This window comes from Cryptomeria japonica, chromosome 5 (genome assembly GCF_030272615.1).
Source record: "Cryptomeria japonica chromosome 5, Sugi_1.0, whole genome shotgun sequence".
NCBI lineage: Eukaryota > Viridiplantae > Streptophyta > Pinopsida > Cupressales > Cupressaceae > Cryptomeria > Cryptomeria japonica.
The window spans coordinates 831,395,771-831,414,147 of NC_081409.1; the positions used below are offsets into that span (position 1 = coordinate 831,395,771).

General features: G+C 35.2%; 1 protein-coding gene across 1 annotated transcript in view; it reads right to left on the reverse strand.

The window, feature by feature from the left end:
* LOC131075503 (adagio protein 1) overlaps positions 1 to 7,115 on the reverse strand; it is a 52,952-nt gene extending 45,837 nt beyond the window's left edge. The window contains exon 1 of the mRNA XM_058012346.1: positions 6,047 to 7,115. Within this exon, the coding sequence (XP_057868329.1) occupies positions 6,047 to 6,297 (251 nt within the window). The 5' untranslated portion in view covers positions 6,298 to 7,115. The remainder of the gene's footprint in view (positions 1 to 6,046) is intronic.
* Between the last annotated feature and the right edge of the window lie 11,262 nt (positions 7,116 to 18,377).

Consider the following 18,377-nt stretch of genomic DNA (forward strand, 5'->3'; position numbering starts at 1 on the left):
TGTGTCCATCTGCACATCTAGGCTTCTAGCTAGTGGAATTACAAAAAATTTGCTATACTTTGCACCAACAGTTTGTTCCATAGTCATAAGTTTCTGACCTGTAAGCAACCCAACAATGGCCTCATCAAACTAATCTAAATCATCCAACACATCAAATCTGTTAAACACCTCATAAGTTTGTTTGTCCTCTAGAGTTCTCTTTTGCCCTCTTTGCTTATTTATGGTCTTAACCGAGATGCAACCCTCTTTATTGTCCACCAGAGGAGCTTTCCCTTTACTCTGCTTAGGTGGTGGAGTCGACCCTTGACTAGAATACCCAATAGGATTAAATTTGGGACACATCCTCTGCAGATGACCATATTCATGACAGGTTTGGCATCTAAATGGAATAGTTTCATAATCTAGTTGCTAAATCCAAGAGGTGTATCCTAGCTAAGTTTTCATAAAATCTGGTAAAGGCTTGCTTAAATCAATTTCAATAAAAACAAGGGCATAAGTGATTACCTTTTTATCCATAGTTTGTGTTGACGGGCCCACTGGCTTACCAAGCAACAACGTAATCGAATGAAAAATGTCATGTCTCCAAAATTCTAGCAGGTACAATGGAAGTCGCACCCAAACTGAAACCCTTGATGACAGCTCCTCCGTAAGGTTGTACCCAACATACCATGGCTTAATGGAAAGCCCAACTTGATTATAAAAATAAGGCCCTCCTTCAAAATCCTTATTTTTTTTCTAGCATGCTCAAAAAAACCACTAGAAAATAACTATTTGCAGCTAGCCTCACCTCATCGAGCTCATGATTCTAAAAAGGGTAGAGGGACCCAAATACCCATGAATTTGCACATCAAGGCGCAATTTGTCGAATAGTTGACATCCTCCTCCACAATAGATGGTTGAATCACAAGCACAAGCCTATGTTCACTTCTTGCAAGACACCCATTTACCTTCAAAGGACAAAAACCACCATGTTGAGAAGCACATGTCCTAGACTCATTGTTGTTTAACCCCATACCATATTGTTCTTCCATGATGAGAGAGGAAATTCCCCTGACCACTAGACCACTACATCCCCGAAAGGAAAACTCTATTGCAAATAAGAACCTTCAAGCTTATCCATGCAATCCCCTCAAAGGAAAAAACAAAACACCCAAAACCCCACACAAAGACCAAAAGAAAACCACCCTACACAAATCTGCCTCCCCGCAACACCTTAACTCCAAGGCACAAGACACTATTGGCTCCACCAAGCAAAAAGCCAAGCCACCCACGACTCTACACCACCTCAAAACCCATACACAACAAGTAGAAACCCCAAACGTTGTAGCAAAGAGGAGACCCCAATCCCCCCCACACACCCCTACAAATAGTAAAACCCCCTCAAACCAAGCTCACACCAAAGACGAAATATATAGCAAGAAACAACAAGGGCACGAGAGCCCTATCCTGTACACAAGCCAAAAATGCAACTTGCCGCTCTGTCATCCATCCAATCATTTATTTTCAAGTAAAAATCCCTTACAATAATACTTGCATAATTAATCATAAATATAAATTCAACATTAAACTTTAATTTTGATTCTTATAAACTTTGTATTTAAAGCTTATAACATAGTTTTGAAAAATGTGAAACTTATTCTCGAGTCTCTAATGTAATCTTTCTTTTAATTTGCAGCTATATCTTTTTGTATAAATGTCTTGAAATGTTTCCAATTTCTGGCAGGTTAGGGGCTTTTGTCCTCCAACTTGGCAAGAGAAATTAGGGGGTTTCATTCTTTAAAATCAGATCCTTGAGCGGTTTCGTCCTCAGGTTGCTGAATAACTCACAAGGAAAAACATATAATATGTCTTCACCTATTTGATGTATTTCTCCTTTGCTCAGTCTTCTTTATAAATCCTTTTCCACCAATAGGCATAACCCTTCATATGCCCCTTATTAATAAAATTAAACTTTAATAATTTTATTTTATTATTACTATTGTTGTTGCGATTTCCTTCACCTCATGCAGTCGCACAGCAGCAATATTTTCCAAGCACCAATTAAAAATACAATATTAATGGAATCACACCATAGAAAGGTCCCATAGACTTTCTTTAATTTTTCAAGGGGATTGAACCAAATAAGATGGCAGCAGCCCTTTCCTTTAACAAATTAAGACCTACAATTTCCTTAATTCATAGCTGCCTACAAGAAAAGATGTTCACTGGGTTTTAAGTTGAGAACATTACACATATACCCATACCTTTGTATGTGAAATTCAAATGTTAGACTAGTGAGTATTATTATTATTTTTGTAGTAATTACAATGGTCTAGTAGAAAACCTCGCTAAGAAAGAAATCATATTGATGTCCATGGATGACAAAAAGTAGGGCAATGGAACTTAAAGTAGAAAGTTGTATATTGGGTATGTTATCGATAAAATTTAAGCATTCAATCTTGTAGCAAAATTTCATGCCCCTAATTCCTTGAATGGGTTATGCAGGCAGTCTATGGTACATAGCCTCGGGGAATCAGGTAAAGTCCTTGGATTTGGCATGATACCAAGAACTTACATGATTTAGTTCAATAATGCAATGTGAGTTTAAGAAATATAGTTACAATTATTTGTCATTGTTGGATAAGGTTAGGAAGCTATCACTTTTAAGTGGGAAAAAAGTACTTTTAAGTGGGAAAAAAGTATAAAGTAATAGAAATACTTGGTGCAACAATTTAAAGTGGACATGTAATGTTACCTATTAGGACCTAACATAATTTGCCCTAGAATTCCTAAATGAGGTATGGATTAACACCTTGATTTAGAGCCACGATATTTGATAAATATGTAACTGCTATTTTATATATATCTTCCGAGTCTGTTACTCTTACTAGATCAAATGCTTATCCTAGTTGTAGATCCAAAACACTCAGCTCAGTATATAGATTGCTGTCTTAATTTAATAATGCTGAGACTGTAATTCCTTGCTTTTATTGAATGCTGATCTTTCTTCGTCAATGATCATCGCTTGCTCTTTTTCTCTCTCTTTTATATCCTTCATGATGGGAAGGGGTGCATCCCTTAATCACTGCTGTTAATTTGCAAGTGCTGCCCCTTCATTGGTAACCGTTGCCTTTTCCCTTCGATAGTTGTAATTAAGCTTAACGACCTTTTCTTATTGCTGTTTGTCAAGGGCAATAAGGGACGTTGCTTATATTAATTTCTACAGCTAAGATTAATATTTCCTGGGTAGTAAATGATTAATTCCTTTGCTTCCCTTATAAGGGTGATGATGATCCATTATAGATACCATTTTATATTTATATTATCCTTGTTTTCTCATGGTGGGGAGGCATGATCTTAAATTAGCTTCTGAGTCCAAGTCATGGAAAAATAAAGGAATATGAGGAATAATTTGATCTGAACATTATATTTTATATTAGACAGCTTTGATAAGTAAATCTATATTAGAAGGCAGTGTATGCTTATTTCCCATACTGATTGATTCCATCCATATTCCTAAGTTTGGCATTGAATATCTTATGCTACCTTGGACGTGAATGAGAGGTGGGATGGCTGTGTGAACACCTAATACAAACAAGGCATGTTGGATGATCTGATTAATAAGCCACGATATTTTTCTGACATGATGGGAACATGACAGGACAAATATCAACAGGAAAGTAAAGAATTAAAACTAGCACATAAGGAGTAATTCTAAAACATTGATACTTAAATGTATGAGGAATTGTTGTAAAGAGACAATAACTAGAAGGTATAACTAACACGTTAAGAATTGACAAGTGATGGCATGTACCTTACAAGAAAGATTACTTTAACTGATTTAGTCATTTTATTTGTTTTTCCAACAATACACAAATTAGGGAGGTATGAGAGCAAAATATTACCTTTGAAAAATCAGGTGACTTTCATGTGCATTTGAGAAATAATTAATAATCCAAGAGGTGGGGTCATTACAAGGAATGACATGCAACATAAATTAAATTTTAAAATTCTCAAATGTTATTTAAATGTAATGAAACTCTATCCCATAGGATGTGCAAACCCTAGTGATTTCAATTGGGAGCGTTTGATGGCGTACCTGTGTTTATAACATTCCGATATCTATCATCTAAGATAATTAAGATTATACATAATTGATCTGGATTTAACTAGCAATGATGAAAAGGTTGCATCAACCCCAACAAACTTGCAATAAACCAAACTAGAGGAATGATAATCATTTAATTATAAGACATGTACAAAATACTCTTTAGTTCAACACATTTTGACTGCACGCACTGCATGTAGAGAGCAATGATGACAAGATATAACACTCCAAGCTCCCATAGAAATAAAGCTGTAGCAAAAAGCTGAAAATTCGATATCATGTTTAATGTGATGCATTCTATAACAATATCTACAAGCACCAAATTGTGTGTACCATGAATAATAATGAGGAAAAAAAAAAGACCAGAAGACTTTACATAAGGACCCAAGCTAGAGTACACCACTCCAAAGATTTGGAAAAATAAAAAATGATCTACCATATCTTGGAAACAAGGATGTTATTTAATAAATTAATAGTGTGATTCTAGTTGGCATACCCAATAAAACCATAATGGCCTCATATTTCCTACTAATGTGTCCCTTATCAAAGACCTTAATTATTAGCTACATTACTGAAAATACCCTCATTTGTTCTATGAAAATGCCATAAAATAAAAGTCTAGCATATAATTATCATGTTATGTGGTTCCCTTAACACAAAATCAAAGTCTAGCATATAATTATACAAATCTAAACCTCAAATTTATCGATCGCTTCCTATACAAAATTTGCACACCCATTCCATCTATCATCAAACCAAACCACATGGATACAAAATCAGATTGGGGCCTATCAGAAAATATCAAACCTGAATCTTAAAGGGTTTAAATAGAATTTTAATTTTTTTATGTGTTATCCAGGATTCTTCAGAGTCCAGACCATCTCTAAATTGTTCAATAATAATTGTTTCTTTAACTTAATTTGCAACTTTATTATTGTTTGTGATTCTTTGTTGTTCCAACAACTAATCTGTTCTTATATTAGAGTTGACTGTTTGATCGGACACTTAGTTGGCTTTGTTTGGGCTTATCAAACAAAGGATACACCTAAAGGCCCCATCTTACTGAAGAAATTGAGACTAATGCTAACATAAAATCTGAAACTCTAATTGGATGCCAACTTGTTCCCATTAGAATACAACAAATTGAATTGGAAAAACATATTAAATTCATTACGGCAGCATGGCTGATTGAAACACAACCATGACTGGTATCTGAAGCAACGTATCAGAATAAAACTCTGGAACTTTAGTGAGGAGAATTGACTTTGAATTATACAATGAATACACGTTCTTCACAAGAAGCACCTCTGTTGCCAAACAGAATTACAGTCCCCTTAGTAGCAAAGCTTTTCTAGATGAGCTTTTGTAGAGAGATTGTGGAGGCTTTACAATGATAAACAATAAAAGTTAGTTATTGGTAGCCCGTAGCAATATACTGTTCAGTAAGATATCTGGCAAGTTTTTGTTTAATTCAATTTGTCCATATCACTTGTAAGTGTATATGTAGCATGCAGAAGCTTTCCTCACTCCCTTGAGGGACTGTACATGAAGCGAGAAGTCTTACAGATCAATGTTTCATTGCACATGGAAAATACCAAAATCGATTAGTGATTATGCCCTTGTCAATTTTTTTGATGGTGCTCTAGAATTTTTTCTTTAATTTTTGGAGTCTTTTGTGGGCTGCTGACTAAGTTTCGTTTTGTCTTATATAATTTTACTCATGGGCATCTACAGAATATCTGCGTTGGTCTTAATGCCACTTGCTATGGGGATGGGGATACAATGGTCCATGCAGATGTCATAAAAGATGCAAAGCGAATTATCTCAATTTTTCTGACACTGAAAAAGAAGAAAGGATTCCTCTAAAAATTACATTCCTGAACCCAAACATTCAAATCTTTCCTAAGCTGTGTGAAAACAATTTACTCAAATGAAGGGTCAGTGGAGGTTACTGCTTACCAATTCCTTCCAAGAATCTCTTCGGCCTTGTAACCAGTGACATACTCAAAGACCGTATTGACATAAATAATGGGTTGATCCGGCTCAAGGGCATCCGTTACAACAAAACCACATGGGGTAGAATGCAGCAGGTTGTCTATCCCCATAGGAACCGGCCCTCCATCACTCAGCAAAAACCCATCATCCTCGCATACTTGCATGGAATCTTCCTCCTCCCCTATGCTGATATCAGACTCACTGTCCCACTCCATTATATATTTCCTCTCTCTGTCCAAAACCCGCTTAGTTCCAAACCTGTGACCCAAAACCCATCTCCCATACCACGTGCTAATCCCCAATTGAGCTGCCCTGCAACCCCAAAACTCCAAAACACTTAATATTTCTCTCTATTTTGCCGGAATTCGATAATAATCAAGATATATCGTAAAGTCTCCAATTCTAGGCCCTGTAAAGTAAAATCTTTTCACACCCCCAATTTTCCTCAATTTTGCGTTCACAGCTTCTCCTAGCCACCATCTTGAATACCCATCTTCGAAATCCAATTTAAAACCCACCAAACGCGAATTTCCAAGAGCCCACCTCAATTAAACGCTAAACGCCACTGCTCTTTGACGAATTTCGAGATAAATTAACAGCAAACTTCTCCATTCAGAGCCTTCTTGTAAATACCTAAATAGACTTTCCCTACCAGATACCCTTGAACATGTTCCTACAAAGCAGCCTCTGATCTGCAACCTTTCACAACCTGTCACCAAGTTCAACCCAACAAACTAATTTGCACAACCCCTAATATATCCTTTAACTCCCAGATTCGTGTATCTTCACATCTGACAGCTGCTCCACACAGAAATATCCACGACAAGCTCGCATCTCCACAACAAATAGTTTCCCTGCAAAACACCACTACTACACTCGCTAACCCTTTCACTAACTACACATTTAGCCACATACTGTTTTTCCTTTTGGCTATTGCTTTAAAGGCTTACTATTGTTAATTTCGACTTATCTATTAAGATGACGAACTAGAAGGGGAATTTGGCTTGGACTTTGAGTATCGTACGAAACAACATCTACAGATATTTTCGCTGTCCGAGCCCCAGATATTTACAATCTTGAGATATTTATACATCGACTTAAAAAGCTATGGTTGTTGTTCACCCTCGAATATTTTTCAGTTATGGTCAGGACGGTTAGCTCTTATTGGCTGCTCAATGAATGTCATGTAGTGATAGTATAGTAATATGTTATATATTATATTATATAAATATAAATATTAATAATTTTAAAATATAATTAGTCATATAAAAAAATATATATTATATAGTATAAAGATGTAATTTTAAAAAAAATTATAAATATTAGCATTAAATTGTTGATCATAAAGGTCAATATGATTATTTTTAATTTTAGAAATTTTATTTAAGTTCAATTAAAATTTTGAAATTTGATTTCGGTTGTAATTTATTCTAAATTTATATAATTTATCAATCAATCAAATAATATAATTTTATTATTTGTGTATATTATAATATCGTATATATTAGAGTAGATTTTTTTTTTTGAGAAAAGAGGGGTAAATGTTTTTGATCTCGAGTTATGGACTAATTAAGTCGCAAACAAGGGACCTCATCCCCAATCAACTCAACCATCGCACTATGCCAATGTTGACACATATTAGAATAGATTGAATATGATGTGCTTAAGCAAATACTTAAACAATTTATGTGTTATACGTTATGTAATTAAGAATTTATTTATGAAACATGTGCAAAAATGATAATAGATATGATAATTGATTTTAGAGTTGTTATAGAATTGGTTGAAGATAATGAATTAATAATACTAAACAATGAAAATATGTAATTTCAAGTATAGGTCATCTAATGCATTGCAAAATTCAAAGCAAGTCTTTTCTATATTTAATAACAAGTGATTGCTTTCGAAAGTAGGATCTGAGTAATAATTTTTATACATTCTTAAAATAAATAAATAAATAACTTGACCATTTTTAGTGAGAATAAGCAACTATAAATATCATAATTACAAAAATTAATATGTATCATTCAAATTTACTATGAGGATATATACAAGAGCATGGAATCTAGTCTATAATTAGGAACTTATTTTGAGAACTTTTTCAAATATCAAAATTCATATGATAACTAGATTTGAGAAGTATTGTGGAATTATTTGAATAAAAATTGATTAATAAGACTAATTGAATATCAACACTAGCGATGATGCGTGGATGGGCTATTGAATGTTGTGGGGGATATGTTCTATTCCAGCTAGGGCCGAGAGGCCCTAGCTATGTTTGCTCTCATCATTTTTGCCTTGGATGTGGCATGGGGTGGGTTCTACATGCTACACGGGGGGTGTAGATTTTGCCTGGAGTTGTTAGGTGCAAGTTTTGGGATGTTTTTGTGCATTTTGAAGCTTATGTTAGTGGTCTGTTGCTCGAGGTGGGTTTTGAGTTGGGTGTTGATTGGTGGGAACTGCCTATTAGGTGTTTTCCTTGCTATTATTATCAATTTACTTTGTTCTTGTGTTGGTTTGGGGTTTCCTCGATCAGGGTTTTTGTGGTTTATGTTTGTGCTTTTCCTAAGAGGGGCCTTTCATGGGGGATCTTCTTTGAAGCAAAACCTCCCTTCCAAGGATGTTATGGTTGGAGGGATCTTGTCACCAATTTTAAATGAAAATTAGTCTCTAAGACAAATAAGATTGGTATAGAGGAGATTTCTTCTCAAAATGGAGGTTTTCAGCCTCTAAAGATGAATGTTTGTCTCATAAGGAGTGAGCATAGACCGGTGCTTACGATTCAACTAGATACTATGGAGGAAGATGTCAACTATCTTTCTAATTGTGCTTTGATTTATAAGTTTATGGTCATTTGAGTCTCTTTACTCTTTTTGAAATTGTGGGCTTGACGTACTTGGAATCCATAGGGTAAAATGGAGGTGATGTTGGCTACTAACAACTATTTTTGGTGATTTTATTGTGCATTTCTAATATGAATAAGGCCTTTGAGGGGGGGCTTATATCAATAATCAAGTAGGGATTTTCATTAAATTGTGGCATGTTGGTTTCAACCCTAGAGAGGAGCTTTCATCTAGGGTTTCATTTTGGGTGTGACTTTCATGGTTCTTGATAGATTTTGGAGACATGACATCTTTCATTTGATTGATTTGTTACTTGGTAAACTAATGGACCCATTGTAGCAAACTATGAACAAAAAAGTGATCACTTAGCTCATGTTTATATTGAAATTGATCTAAGCAAGCCTTTATCAGATTCTATAGAAATCCAACTTGGATCCACCTCTTGGATCCAACCGATTGGCTATGAAACTCTACCTTTCTATTGCCAAATCTACCATGAATATGGTCATTTACAGTGGATATGTTTGAAATCTAATCCTATAAGGCCTTCAAGTAATGAGTCGTATCCTCCACCACCTAAACATGATAAAGGAAAATCTCCTGTGGTGGAAGGTTAAGAGGAATTTATCCCATTCAAGCCATGAAACAAAGGTAGAGGGTAGAAGAGAAATATAAAAAATAGGCAGATTGATGATATATTTATCAAATTTCATGTTTTAGACGATTTGGACCAATTTGATGAGGCTCTTGTGGGGATGCCTTTGTTAAGTTTGGAATCATGTTAAGTTAACCTTCTCACCAATGTTTATGACCCAATTGATCTCTCAAGTAAGTCTTTACTTTGGTATCACATTAGATTGGTTAGGCCCCTTGCCCCATATCTTCCATGGATCCTTGCAGGGGGTTTCAATGTTGTTACTTGTTTGAAGGAAAAGAGGGGCAGTGCTAGCAGGCTTAAGCATTCCTCTAGACTTCTAAGAGATAATATAGACCTATTGAACTTGGCAGATATTAAGCCACCCAATGGTATGTTTATTTAGAATAATAAGTAATTGGGTGTTGAGGCTATTTTTTAGAGGTTAGACAGTTTTCTTGTGTCTAATTTTTGGGTTGGGGATAGCTAGACCACCAATTTTGAGATTCTTGATTGGAAAGGCTCAAATCATGGGCCTATCAAACTTTCAACTACTTTTTTTAGGACTTATAAAAATCCTTCTTTCAAATTTCAACTCATGTGACTTCGAGATTCATCTTTATACGAGTTTATATTTGATTGGCGGTTTAGAAGGAAGCCTACCTTTGGGACAACAATATTCTCATTTTTGAAGAGGATTCAATATGATAAGTAAATGTTGAAAAGATGAAATGGGAAATGCTTTTGCAATATCCTCGTGGTTAAATTGGCAACTCAATCTCATCTAGATGACATCACTCATCAGATTTGGGATTATGGTTTGATAGGGGAATCATTTTGATTCGAGGCTTCTGTTATGAAAGAACTAGAGGAATGGGAGTTGCGTGAAGAAATCTTCTAGAAGTAGAAGTCTCGTATTGACTAGCTATAGGAAGGTGATAAAAACACTACTTTTTTTCATAGCTCTATTCATGATGGGATACATGGGACTCTCATTACCTCTCTCGGGTCTTTTGAAGGGAATCAACTCTCTTCTTTTAAGATGATTTTGAGTGAGATCACTCAGTACTATTCCACTCTGTTTACTAATGATGGTTCTTTAGCTAGGGAGGAAGAGGATCTTATCTTAGAGTGCATCCCTTTGTTGGTTTCTAATGAGATGAATGATTATTTGAACAAGCTCATTACCTTGGATGAATTGGAAGGGAATGTGTTTCAAATAAAAAAGGGGAAAGCTCTTAGGCCTAATGGTTTTCCTATAGAGTTTTACTAGGAGTTTTGGGATATTGTCAAAATGGACCTTCTGGAGATGGTTTTAGAATCTCGAAGGAATAAACAGATGTTGAAAGACTTTAATGTTGCATTCCTTTCTCTTATTCGAAAAGAGGAGTTGATTATTTGAACCTATTTAGACCTATAACCTTGTGCAATGTTATCTATAGAATTATTACTAAATAGATTGTTCAGAGACTTAAGTCGTGGTTCAACTCTTTAATTTTGGAGGAGTGAGGGGGCTTTGTTGCAAGGAGACAAATTCTAGATGGGGTCATGATTGCAACAAAGGTCATTCATTCTATGGCAATTTCCAAAAAGAAGGCTATGTTTATCAAGATTGACATGGCCAAAGCTTATAACCAGGTCAATTGGATCTTTTTGCATAAGGTTTTGGTTGCTTTTGAGTTTGCCAATGAATGGATCAAGTGGGTCATGAGTTGTGTTACCTCTTCTTTTTCTATTCTTATTAATTGTGAGTCCTATGAACTTTTTTAGAGCTTCTCGGGGTCTTCGCCAAGGGGATCCTCTCTCGCCTTATCTTTTTTATTATAATGGCTAAAGGTTTGAGGAGGTTTATAAAATCTCGAGTGGGGCAAGGGTTGATTCAAGGTTGGATTTGGGGTGACAAAGTGCCCCCCACTCTCATTTACAGTTTGTGACTGATATTACTTTGATGGTTTTAGCAAGAGCTAACAAACCTATCAATCTTGGGATATTGGATATTTACTTGGGAACCTCTAGGGAAAGGATTAATGAAGATAATTCTTCTTTATTCTTTTTCAATACTCCTAAAGTTATTCAACTAAGGAGTGCTCAGATTCTTGGATTCTATATTGGGGTTCTTCTTTTTGTGTATCTTGGTTTCCCCATTGTTATAGGACCTTTGCCTAGTAGGTTTTGGCAAGACGTTTTAGATAAGATCTGAAGGAAAGTTTCTTTGTGGACTTGTAGGTGGCTTTCTACTTCTAGGAGGGTGACTCTTCTAAATTTGGTGATTCTGGATCTTCCTTTATACATATGTTTTATGCAAGCAACCCCTTCTAGCTTCGTTCATGAGTTTGATGCCCTATCTCATCAATTCATATGTGCTATTAACTTGCTTTAAAAAAAATGGAATTTGGTTAAGTGTGAATCTATCTGTAGATTGAAGCAGGAAGGTGGCCTTGGTCTTTGACAAACAAATCTTAATGGTTAGGCCTTGGATACTAAACTCTATTAGAGGTAGTCTTGTTATTGGGACCAAGATTGGGCTAGGATCCTTACCTTGAAATATCTCAGGAGATTGGAGAGTAATGATGGTCGTCATTAGAGTCTTGAAGGAAAAAGCTATATGATTTGGAGCAGACTCAAAAGAGGTGCTAAATTAATTGAGGTCTCTTTTGGATTTGCAAAATGGGCTCAAATGCTTTATTCTAGTTTGATTCTTGGGATGGGAACCCTATTATCATATCAATGTATACACACATGTAATCTTTGTGCAACAATTTTCATGAGGCAGGTTGGAGTAAGGTGGAAGATCAGAAAACTTCTTAATGTTGGGTCAAGTAGAAGTTTAGAAATAGAATGTACCTAATGAATGGCCACCAAGGGGCTCAAAGGAATAACACTAAGAGCTATGAAATATTTTGGTAGGTAGAGCTTGTAACTCTTTAGAGGAGAGAGATATCCTTACTTGGGGTCCTAATCTAAAAGGTAAATTCTATGTTGCTTCAAGTTATCAAGAATTGGATAAGTAGATTCAGGGTAGAGTTAGAGTTACTTCTTGGAACCGGTGTGGAATAAGTTTTCTTGGTTTAAGTGCAACTTATTTATGTAATTGGTTGTTCAAAATAGGTGCCTTACTTGGGACAGTCTACGAAAGATAGCATTTCAAGGTCCTTATATTTGTGTCTTGTGTGATTATAATGAGGAGTGTTATTCTCATTTTTTCTTCATGTGTCCCCTTTCTAGGAAACTTTGTCGTTGTTGGTGGGGGTTTTTGAATAAGGCATGTTTCATTATGTCCTTCTTAGGCGAATTTGAGGAGTTTTTGGGGAATTCCCCAGTTAAGACTACTTTTCTACACGATGCTTAGACCATAAGCCCTACCTTTATTCTTTGGCAAATATGTTTGGAAAGGAGTAAAAGGATTTTTTAGGATAAAACAATGTTGTGTCATCAATTATAGATGAGAATTATTATTTTATTGTAAGAAACCTTATCAATTAAATGTGACTTTTCTGCCCATGTGGACCCAAGTGACTTGATTATTGTCCAGAGGTTGGGTTTGATGGGATATGACATGAGCCCCCCCTCTTACAAGGTGGGTAGACGAGCTAAAAGAAAGATGTGACATGATGATTTTTTGATCACCCCCTCCTCATGATGTGTTGAAGATAAATATTGATGATTCTTCCATAGGTAATCCTAGGCATGCAAGGATTAGTGGAGTTGGAAGAGATAACTTTGGAGTTGTCCATTTTTTTCTTCTATTTGTATAAAGGATGACATACTAACAACTTTATGGAAGCCCTTGCTATCCTTTATTATTTGGAAAGAAGTTGTACTTGGGTACGTGGAGGATCATGGTGGGCCAAAACAAGGCCTCAAGTGGTAATGAAATTTCAAAAAATCAGAGTTATGCAACTTGACATGAAAATTTAAATAAGTTATGAATACTATTTTAAAAATATGTAAGAATAGAATCTGTAGCAAAATGAATGTAGTTTCTAAGCTACTAGTTATTTAAAAAAAAAATCTATTTGATGAAAATTTGAATTTTCAATGCAGTATTACTAAAATTTCAGGAAAAAGATAAGAAGTAGATGTATGTATGACCACCCTAACCACAATCAAATGTTAATATTTTTTTATAATATTTATAATATAGTTAGTAGACTCGTTTCTGGATGTGACACATATTTTTTGTAATTTTGTTTTAAGTAAATAATTAATTATAAATATTTTTACTACAACTTTTCAGAAATTCAAAAACTCGTACGTTTGACCACCTTAACTTGGTCTAAAATTTGTGAAATTCAATTTTAATTTTTATCCTATAGTAGACGAAGCATAAAATGTGACACATATTTTGGATTCAAAAAATGTGATACTGTTTGAAAGTTATGGGTGTTTTTCAGTCAACCTATCAATCCAGACTTTAGTCATAATTCAATTAGAAAATAAATAATAATTATTTATTAAAGTCAAAATAAGGAAAACCTTATATTGTTGGAAAGCTAAGAATTCCCTTAAAAAACCCTTTTTGATTTATCAATTTCAGCTAAAAAAAAGTCGTCAGCCACTAGGGCAAAGTCTAGAAAATTAAGGAATACTGAAAAACACGCTTTTTTTGTCGACTTTCTAGGCTTGGCATTTCCAAGCCAAATCCCAAAGCAATCCCGAGCTAAATATCAAATTTTTATCACAGAAATCAAATATCCGATTTTAATAAGTTTTTATTATGAATATATTAATAAATTATATATTATATATCAATATAATATACAATATATTAATATACATTATACATTAATATACAGTATATAAATACTATAATACATAAATCTATATATTAAAATATATTATTAATATTTTTGTTAGGGTTCATATGGTGTCGTAAGGGGTCATATGGTGTTCCAAGTGTCATATGGTGTTTTGAGGGGTCATATGGTGTCATAAGGGGTCATATGGGGTCATAAGGGGTGATGCCCTCCTAAATGGCACAAGGTTAGCAAATGATAAACAACACCAAAGACACAAAAAACCGTTAGTGTTAGTCAATCAAAAACTAATCTAAAAAGGCATACCAAGAGAGACACTAAAAAGCATGCTAATGTATCTAATAAACAAAACAAAGATTATGAGGCATCTCAAACTGCCTCTTAGCATGGCCTTAGCTTCTTCTCCCTTGTTCCTCTCCTCTCCAAGTTCCAAAATAGTGTAGCTCTCAGCAGCTTTTTGCACTATGGATGCTTATGGAGGATTGAGATTTAATATTAAGCTTCAAATATGAAATGAAAAGCCAAATACTATGCTATTGATGCTAACATGATATATTTTAACCAAAATGATAAGATGTTAGATGATTATGCTAAGAATGCTCTCTAAAATGTCTATAGATTAGATGCATACAAGTTTTCAGGATCTGGATTATGAAGGAATGGGCTCTATTTATAGGAAAAATGAAGCAATGGATGGTTGAGATTGAAAGATTCAATCAAGGGTTGAGTTTGAAAGTTGGGGATCCATGTGCACAATTGGCACCAATGAAATGGTGACAAGTGTCAACATAGGGTTGGGTTGAGAGAAGAGGTTGGAGGCATTAAAGGCCTGAGAAGACCTCATGGTTATCTAGAAGGTTAAGGGTCAAGTCTAAATTAAGATTACCCACTGGATTAGGAGTTAATGCAAGGATAAACCTTTGTGCAAATGATTAAGAGATAATCGTGGTCAAAGCTTTAAAGGCTTGATGAGACCCTTGGATTGGGTAGAGGTTGAGTCAAAACAAATGTTTTAACCATGTGGGAGGGTTTGGGTTAACCATTAATGGTTATTGGAGACTTTGTGGATTAAGTGGTTGGAAGTTGGAAGCCTTTAATGGCTATCAAAGACTTTGAGGATTTAAGTGGTTGAAGGTTGAAAACCTTTAATGGTTATCCAAGACTTTGAGGATTTTGAGAAGTGACTTCCCTTTGCTTAGGAATGTGACAATATTTAGGGGATGGATTAGGCTAATTAGGAAGGGGTTAGAAGAATCTAGAAGGGGATTAGATTTTGCAAGTGGATTTGGTGGGTGAGGGAAAATAGGATTTTATTTAAAATAAAAATTTATTTATTTCAAAAATGTGTGCAAGTTGCATTTGTAGGAAAATGCAAGTGGGGGGGGATAATGATTTAAATAAATGTTTTATTTAATTTATTTAAAAGAGGAATAGGGGGATTTAATTAAATAAATTGATTTTATTTATTTAATTGAATGGAATTTGATTTAATGAATTAATTAAAATAAATTGAATAATTTATTTAATTAATAGAAGAATGTTTGGAGATGAATTAATTAAATATTAATTTAATTAACTGATGGCTAGTGGATTTTTAATCAAATAAATACGAAATATTCATTTAATTAAAATGGACAGATTTATGTGACTACATTTGCCCCTCTTTGAGACGGTGCGGTTTATCGCATTGTTTCAAAGAAAGAAAAACTGGTGTGAAGAAATGCCCCATAAAATGTAAATTTAATGGATGGTATGCCCCCTCGAGAGATGGGCCGAAAAATTTCAAAAAAATTGGGCGATCTCTCGAAAAAGAATGAGAAGTGGAGGGGAGGTAGAATAGAAGAAATTAGAACTAATGATGAAATAATGGGAGAAAATGGAGTGAATATGAAGAAACAACAAGCCAGCGAGTACCCTGAGGTCATGCAAGAGATACATAGCAGATGTAGTGTGGGGTTTGGATTGATGCTATACAATTGATCAAAATTGGTTGGACAATCTGGTGCAATCGATTGAATTGCCCCGGTCAAGTCAAAGCGTGACAGTTGATGTCAGTTGGTCGCTTGGACATGATAAAGTCTGAGTAAGTGAATCAAAATGACCTGATGTGACTTAGACAATTGATGTAATTGCCCGATGAAGTCAAGGTATATGAAGCAAAATACTCGGTGAGACGTAGACAATTGATGTAATTGTCCGTTGGATTGTGTTTGATTGGTTGATCAATTGATAGTGTGTGCGTGTGATGGATGGTTGTGGGGAATCATGGCAGCCCCGTTGAGACTAGGTCATTATGATAAATGCCTGATGTAGTCTAGGATTACCATAATCGATTACCTGTTGAGACCCGAAGATACTTGATTAGAGTATCTGTTGATAGTCTAGGTGTGTGTGAGTTGATGTACCTATGCAGATAGAGTAACTTGCTTGGCTTATTGGGTGACTTAGCATAGGAAACACAATCCCTCCTATTTAGAGATGGATGGTGATGAACGTGGCTTGATTGGGTTGATTGAGAAACGATGTAGGGTATGTGATGCTGATTATCGAGATGGGGAGGGTGAGGGGGGGTGGGTTCGATGTTAGATAGAAGAAATGGAGAACCAATGACTCATTCCTATGGAAGAAGAGGAAAATAGAGTATGCATTATTATGACTATGTATGCATGATATGTAGCTATTATGAATGTATGGATGGGTGGAATGCAACGAAATGCAATATATACAGATGAGATGAGATGACGATCCATAGTGCTCTATTTTCATCATTGAGCTTTAAAATGTTGGAAGAGAATACAAGCATCTCGACATAATGATTCAAGATGACCTGAGTATTCCTTTCATGGATTTTATATAGCAAGTTAATACAAGCAACTTGATATAATGGATCAAGTCGACCTGAGTATTGCTTGCAGAACAGACAAGGATTATCACCGTTCATGCATGACTTGGATCATCCTCCTTGATCTTAGGCTGATCATATCCTGAGACAAGTGCATACCGTACTAAGAAATAAAAACCGTTATCCAATTTGGATGAGGAGGAACCAAAGAAGGAGCATTGTACCTCCAAACAAACAGTATATACATAAAGAATAAAGAATAAGGATCCTTGGTAATGGTTCATGTCCATATGGTCGAGGTATACGCTGTAGTCAGCAAGCCGTAATGATCTATGACTGCATTTGGCATTAGATCACGTAGCTTGGTGAACTTCCCACGTAGACACCATTAGTACATGCCCCAAAACTTCATCGGAAATAATGCGCAAACGATACAAAACAATGCTGCACGATCCTGATACAGATAAACGAACAATTGTACTCACAAATTAACCAAGTATTTGATAGCTTAACATAATTTTCTTGTCAAAGAAAACGTCATCTTGTCTTTGTTTTGGTAAGGAAGGATGCATCCTTGTTTTAAAGACAGTTTTGGATTGTTGATGTGGATTGTGTGGTTGATTGGTAAATGGTCATTGTGTGAGTAGTTTGTCACAATGTTTGTTTTGGTATCTGCATGGATGGGTATGTACAAGGTGTTGTCATGTTCTTGTGTGATTTTTCAATGGTTTTGTCGATGTTTTTGGATTTTGAATTGTTTTCAATGTTTTTGGTATTTTTGCAAGATATTTTTGAATGTTTTTGGATTTTTGATGATTGTTTGAATGAAGAACTTAATGAATCATAAGACAATGTAGAATCCACTTCCATCAATAGGTTAAAGGCATTGCCCCCAATTTTAGACATGACTATGAAAAAGCGGGATGCAAGATGTATGGAGTACTATCATAATTGCAGAGGAATAACAAGCCATGTTTTTTGGATGGATGGATGTATGTATGAAGTAGATGCGATCGCAACAAGTCTGAAAGACAATGGAGCCATAGCCTTTACGAGTGGCACCTGTTTGCCAGGTTTTCACCACCGTACTTACCCAAGGTGCCACCGGAGTGGTTGTTCACCGTTTGGATGCATGATTTTTCTTTACTTTTTTGAATGTTTTTGTATTTCTTCAGGACATTTTTCTGAATGTTTTTGGTATTTTCTGGTATGCAGGGGA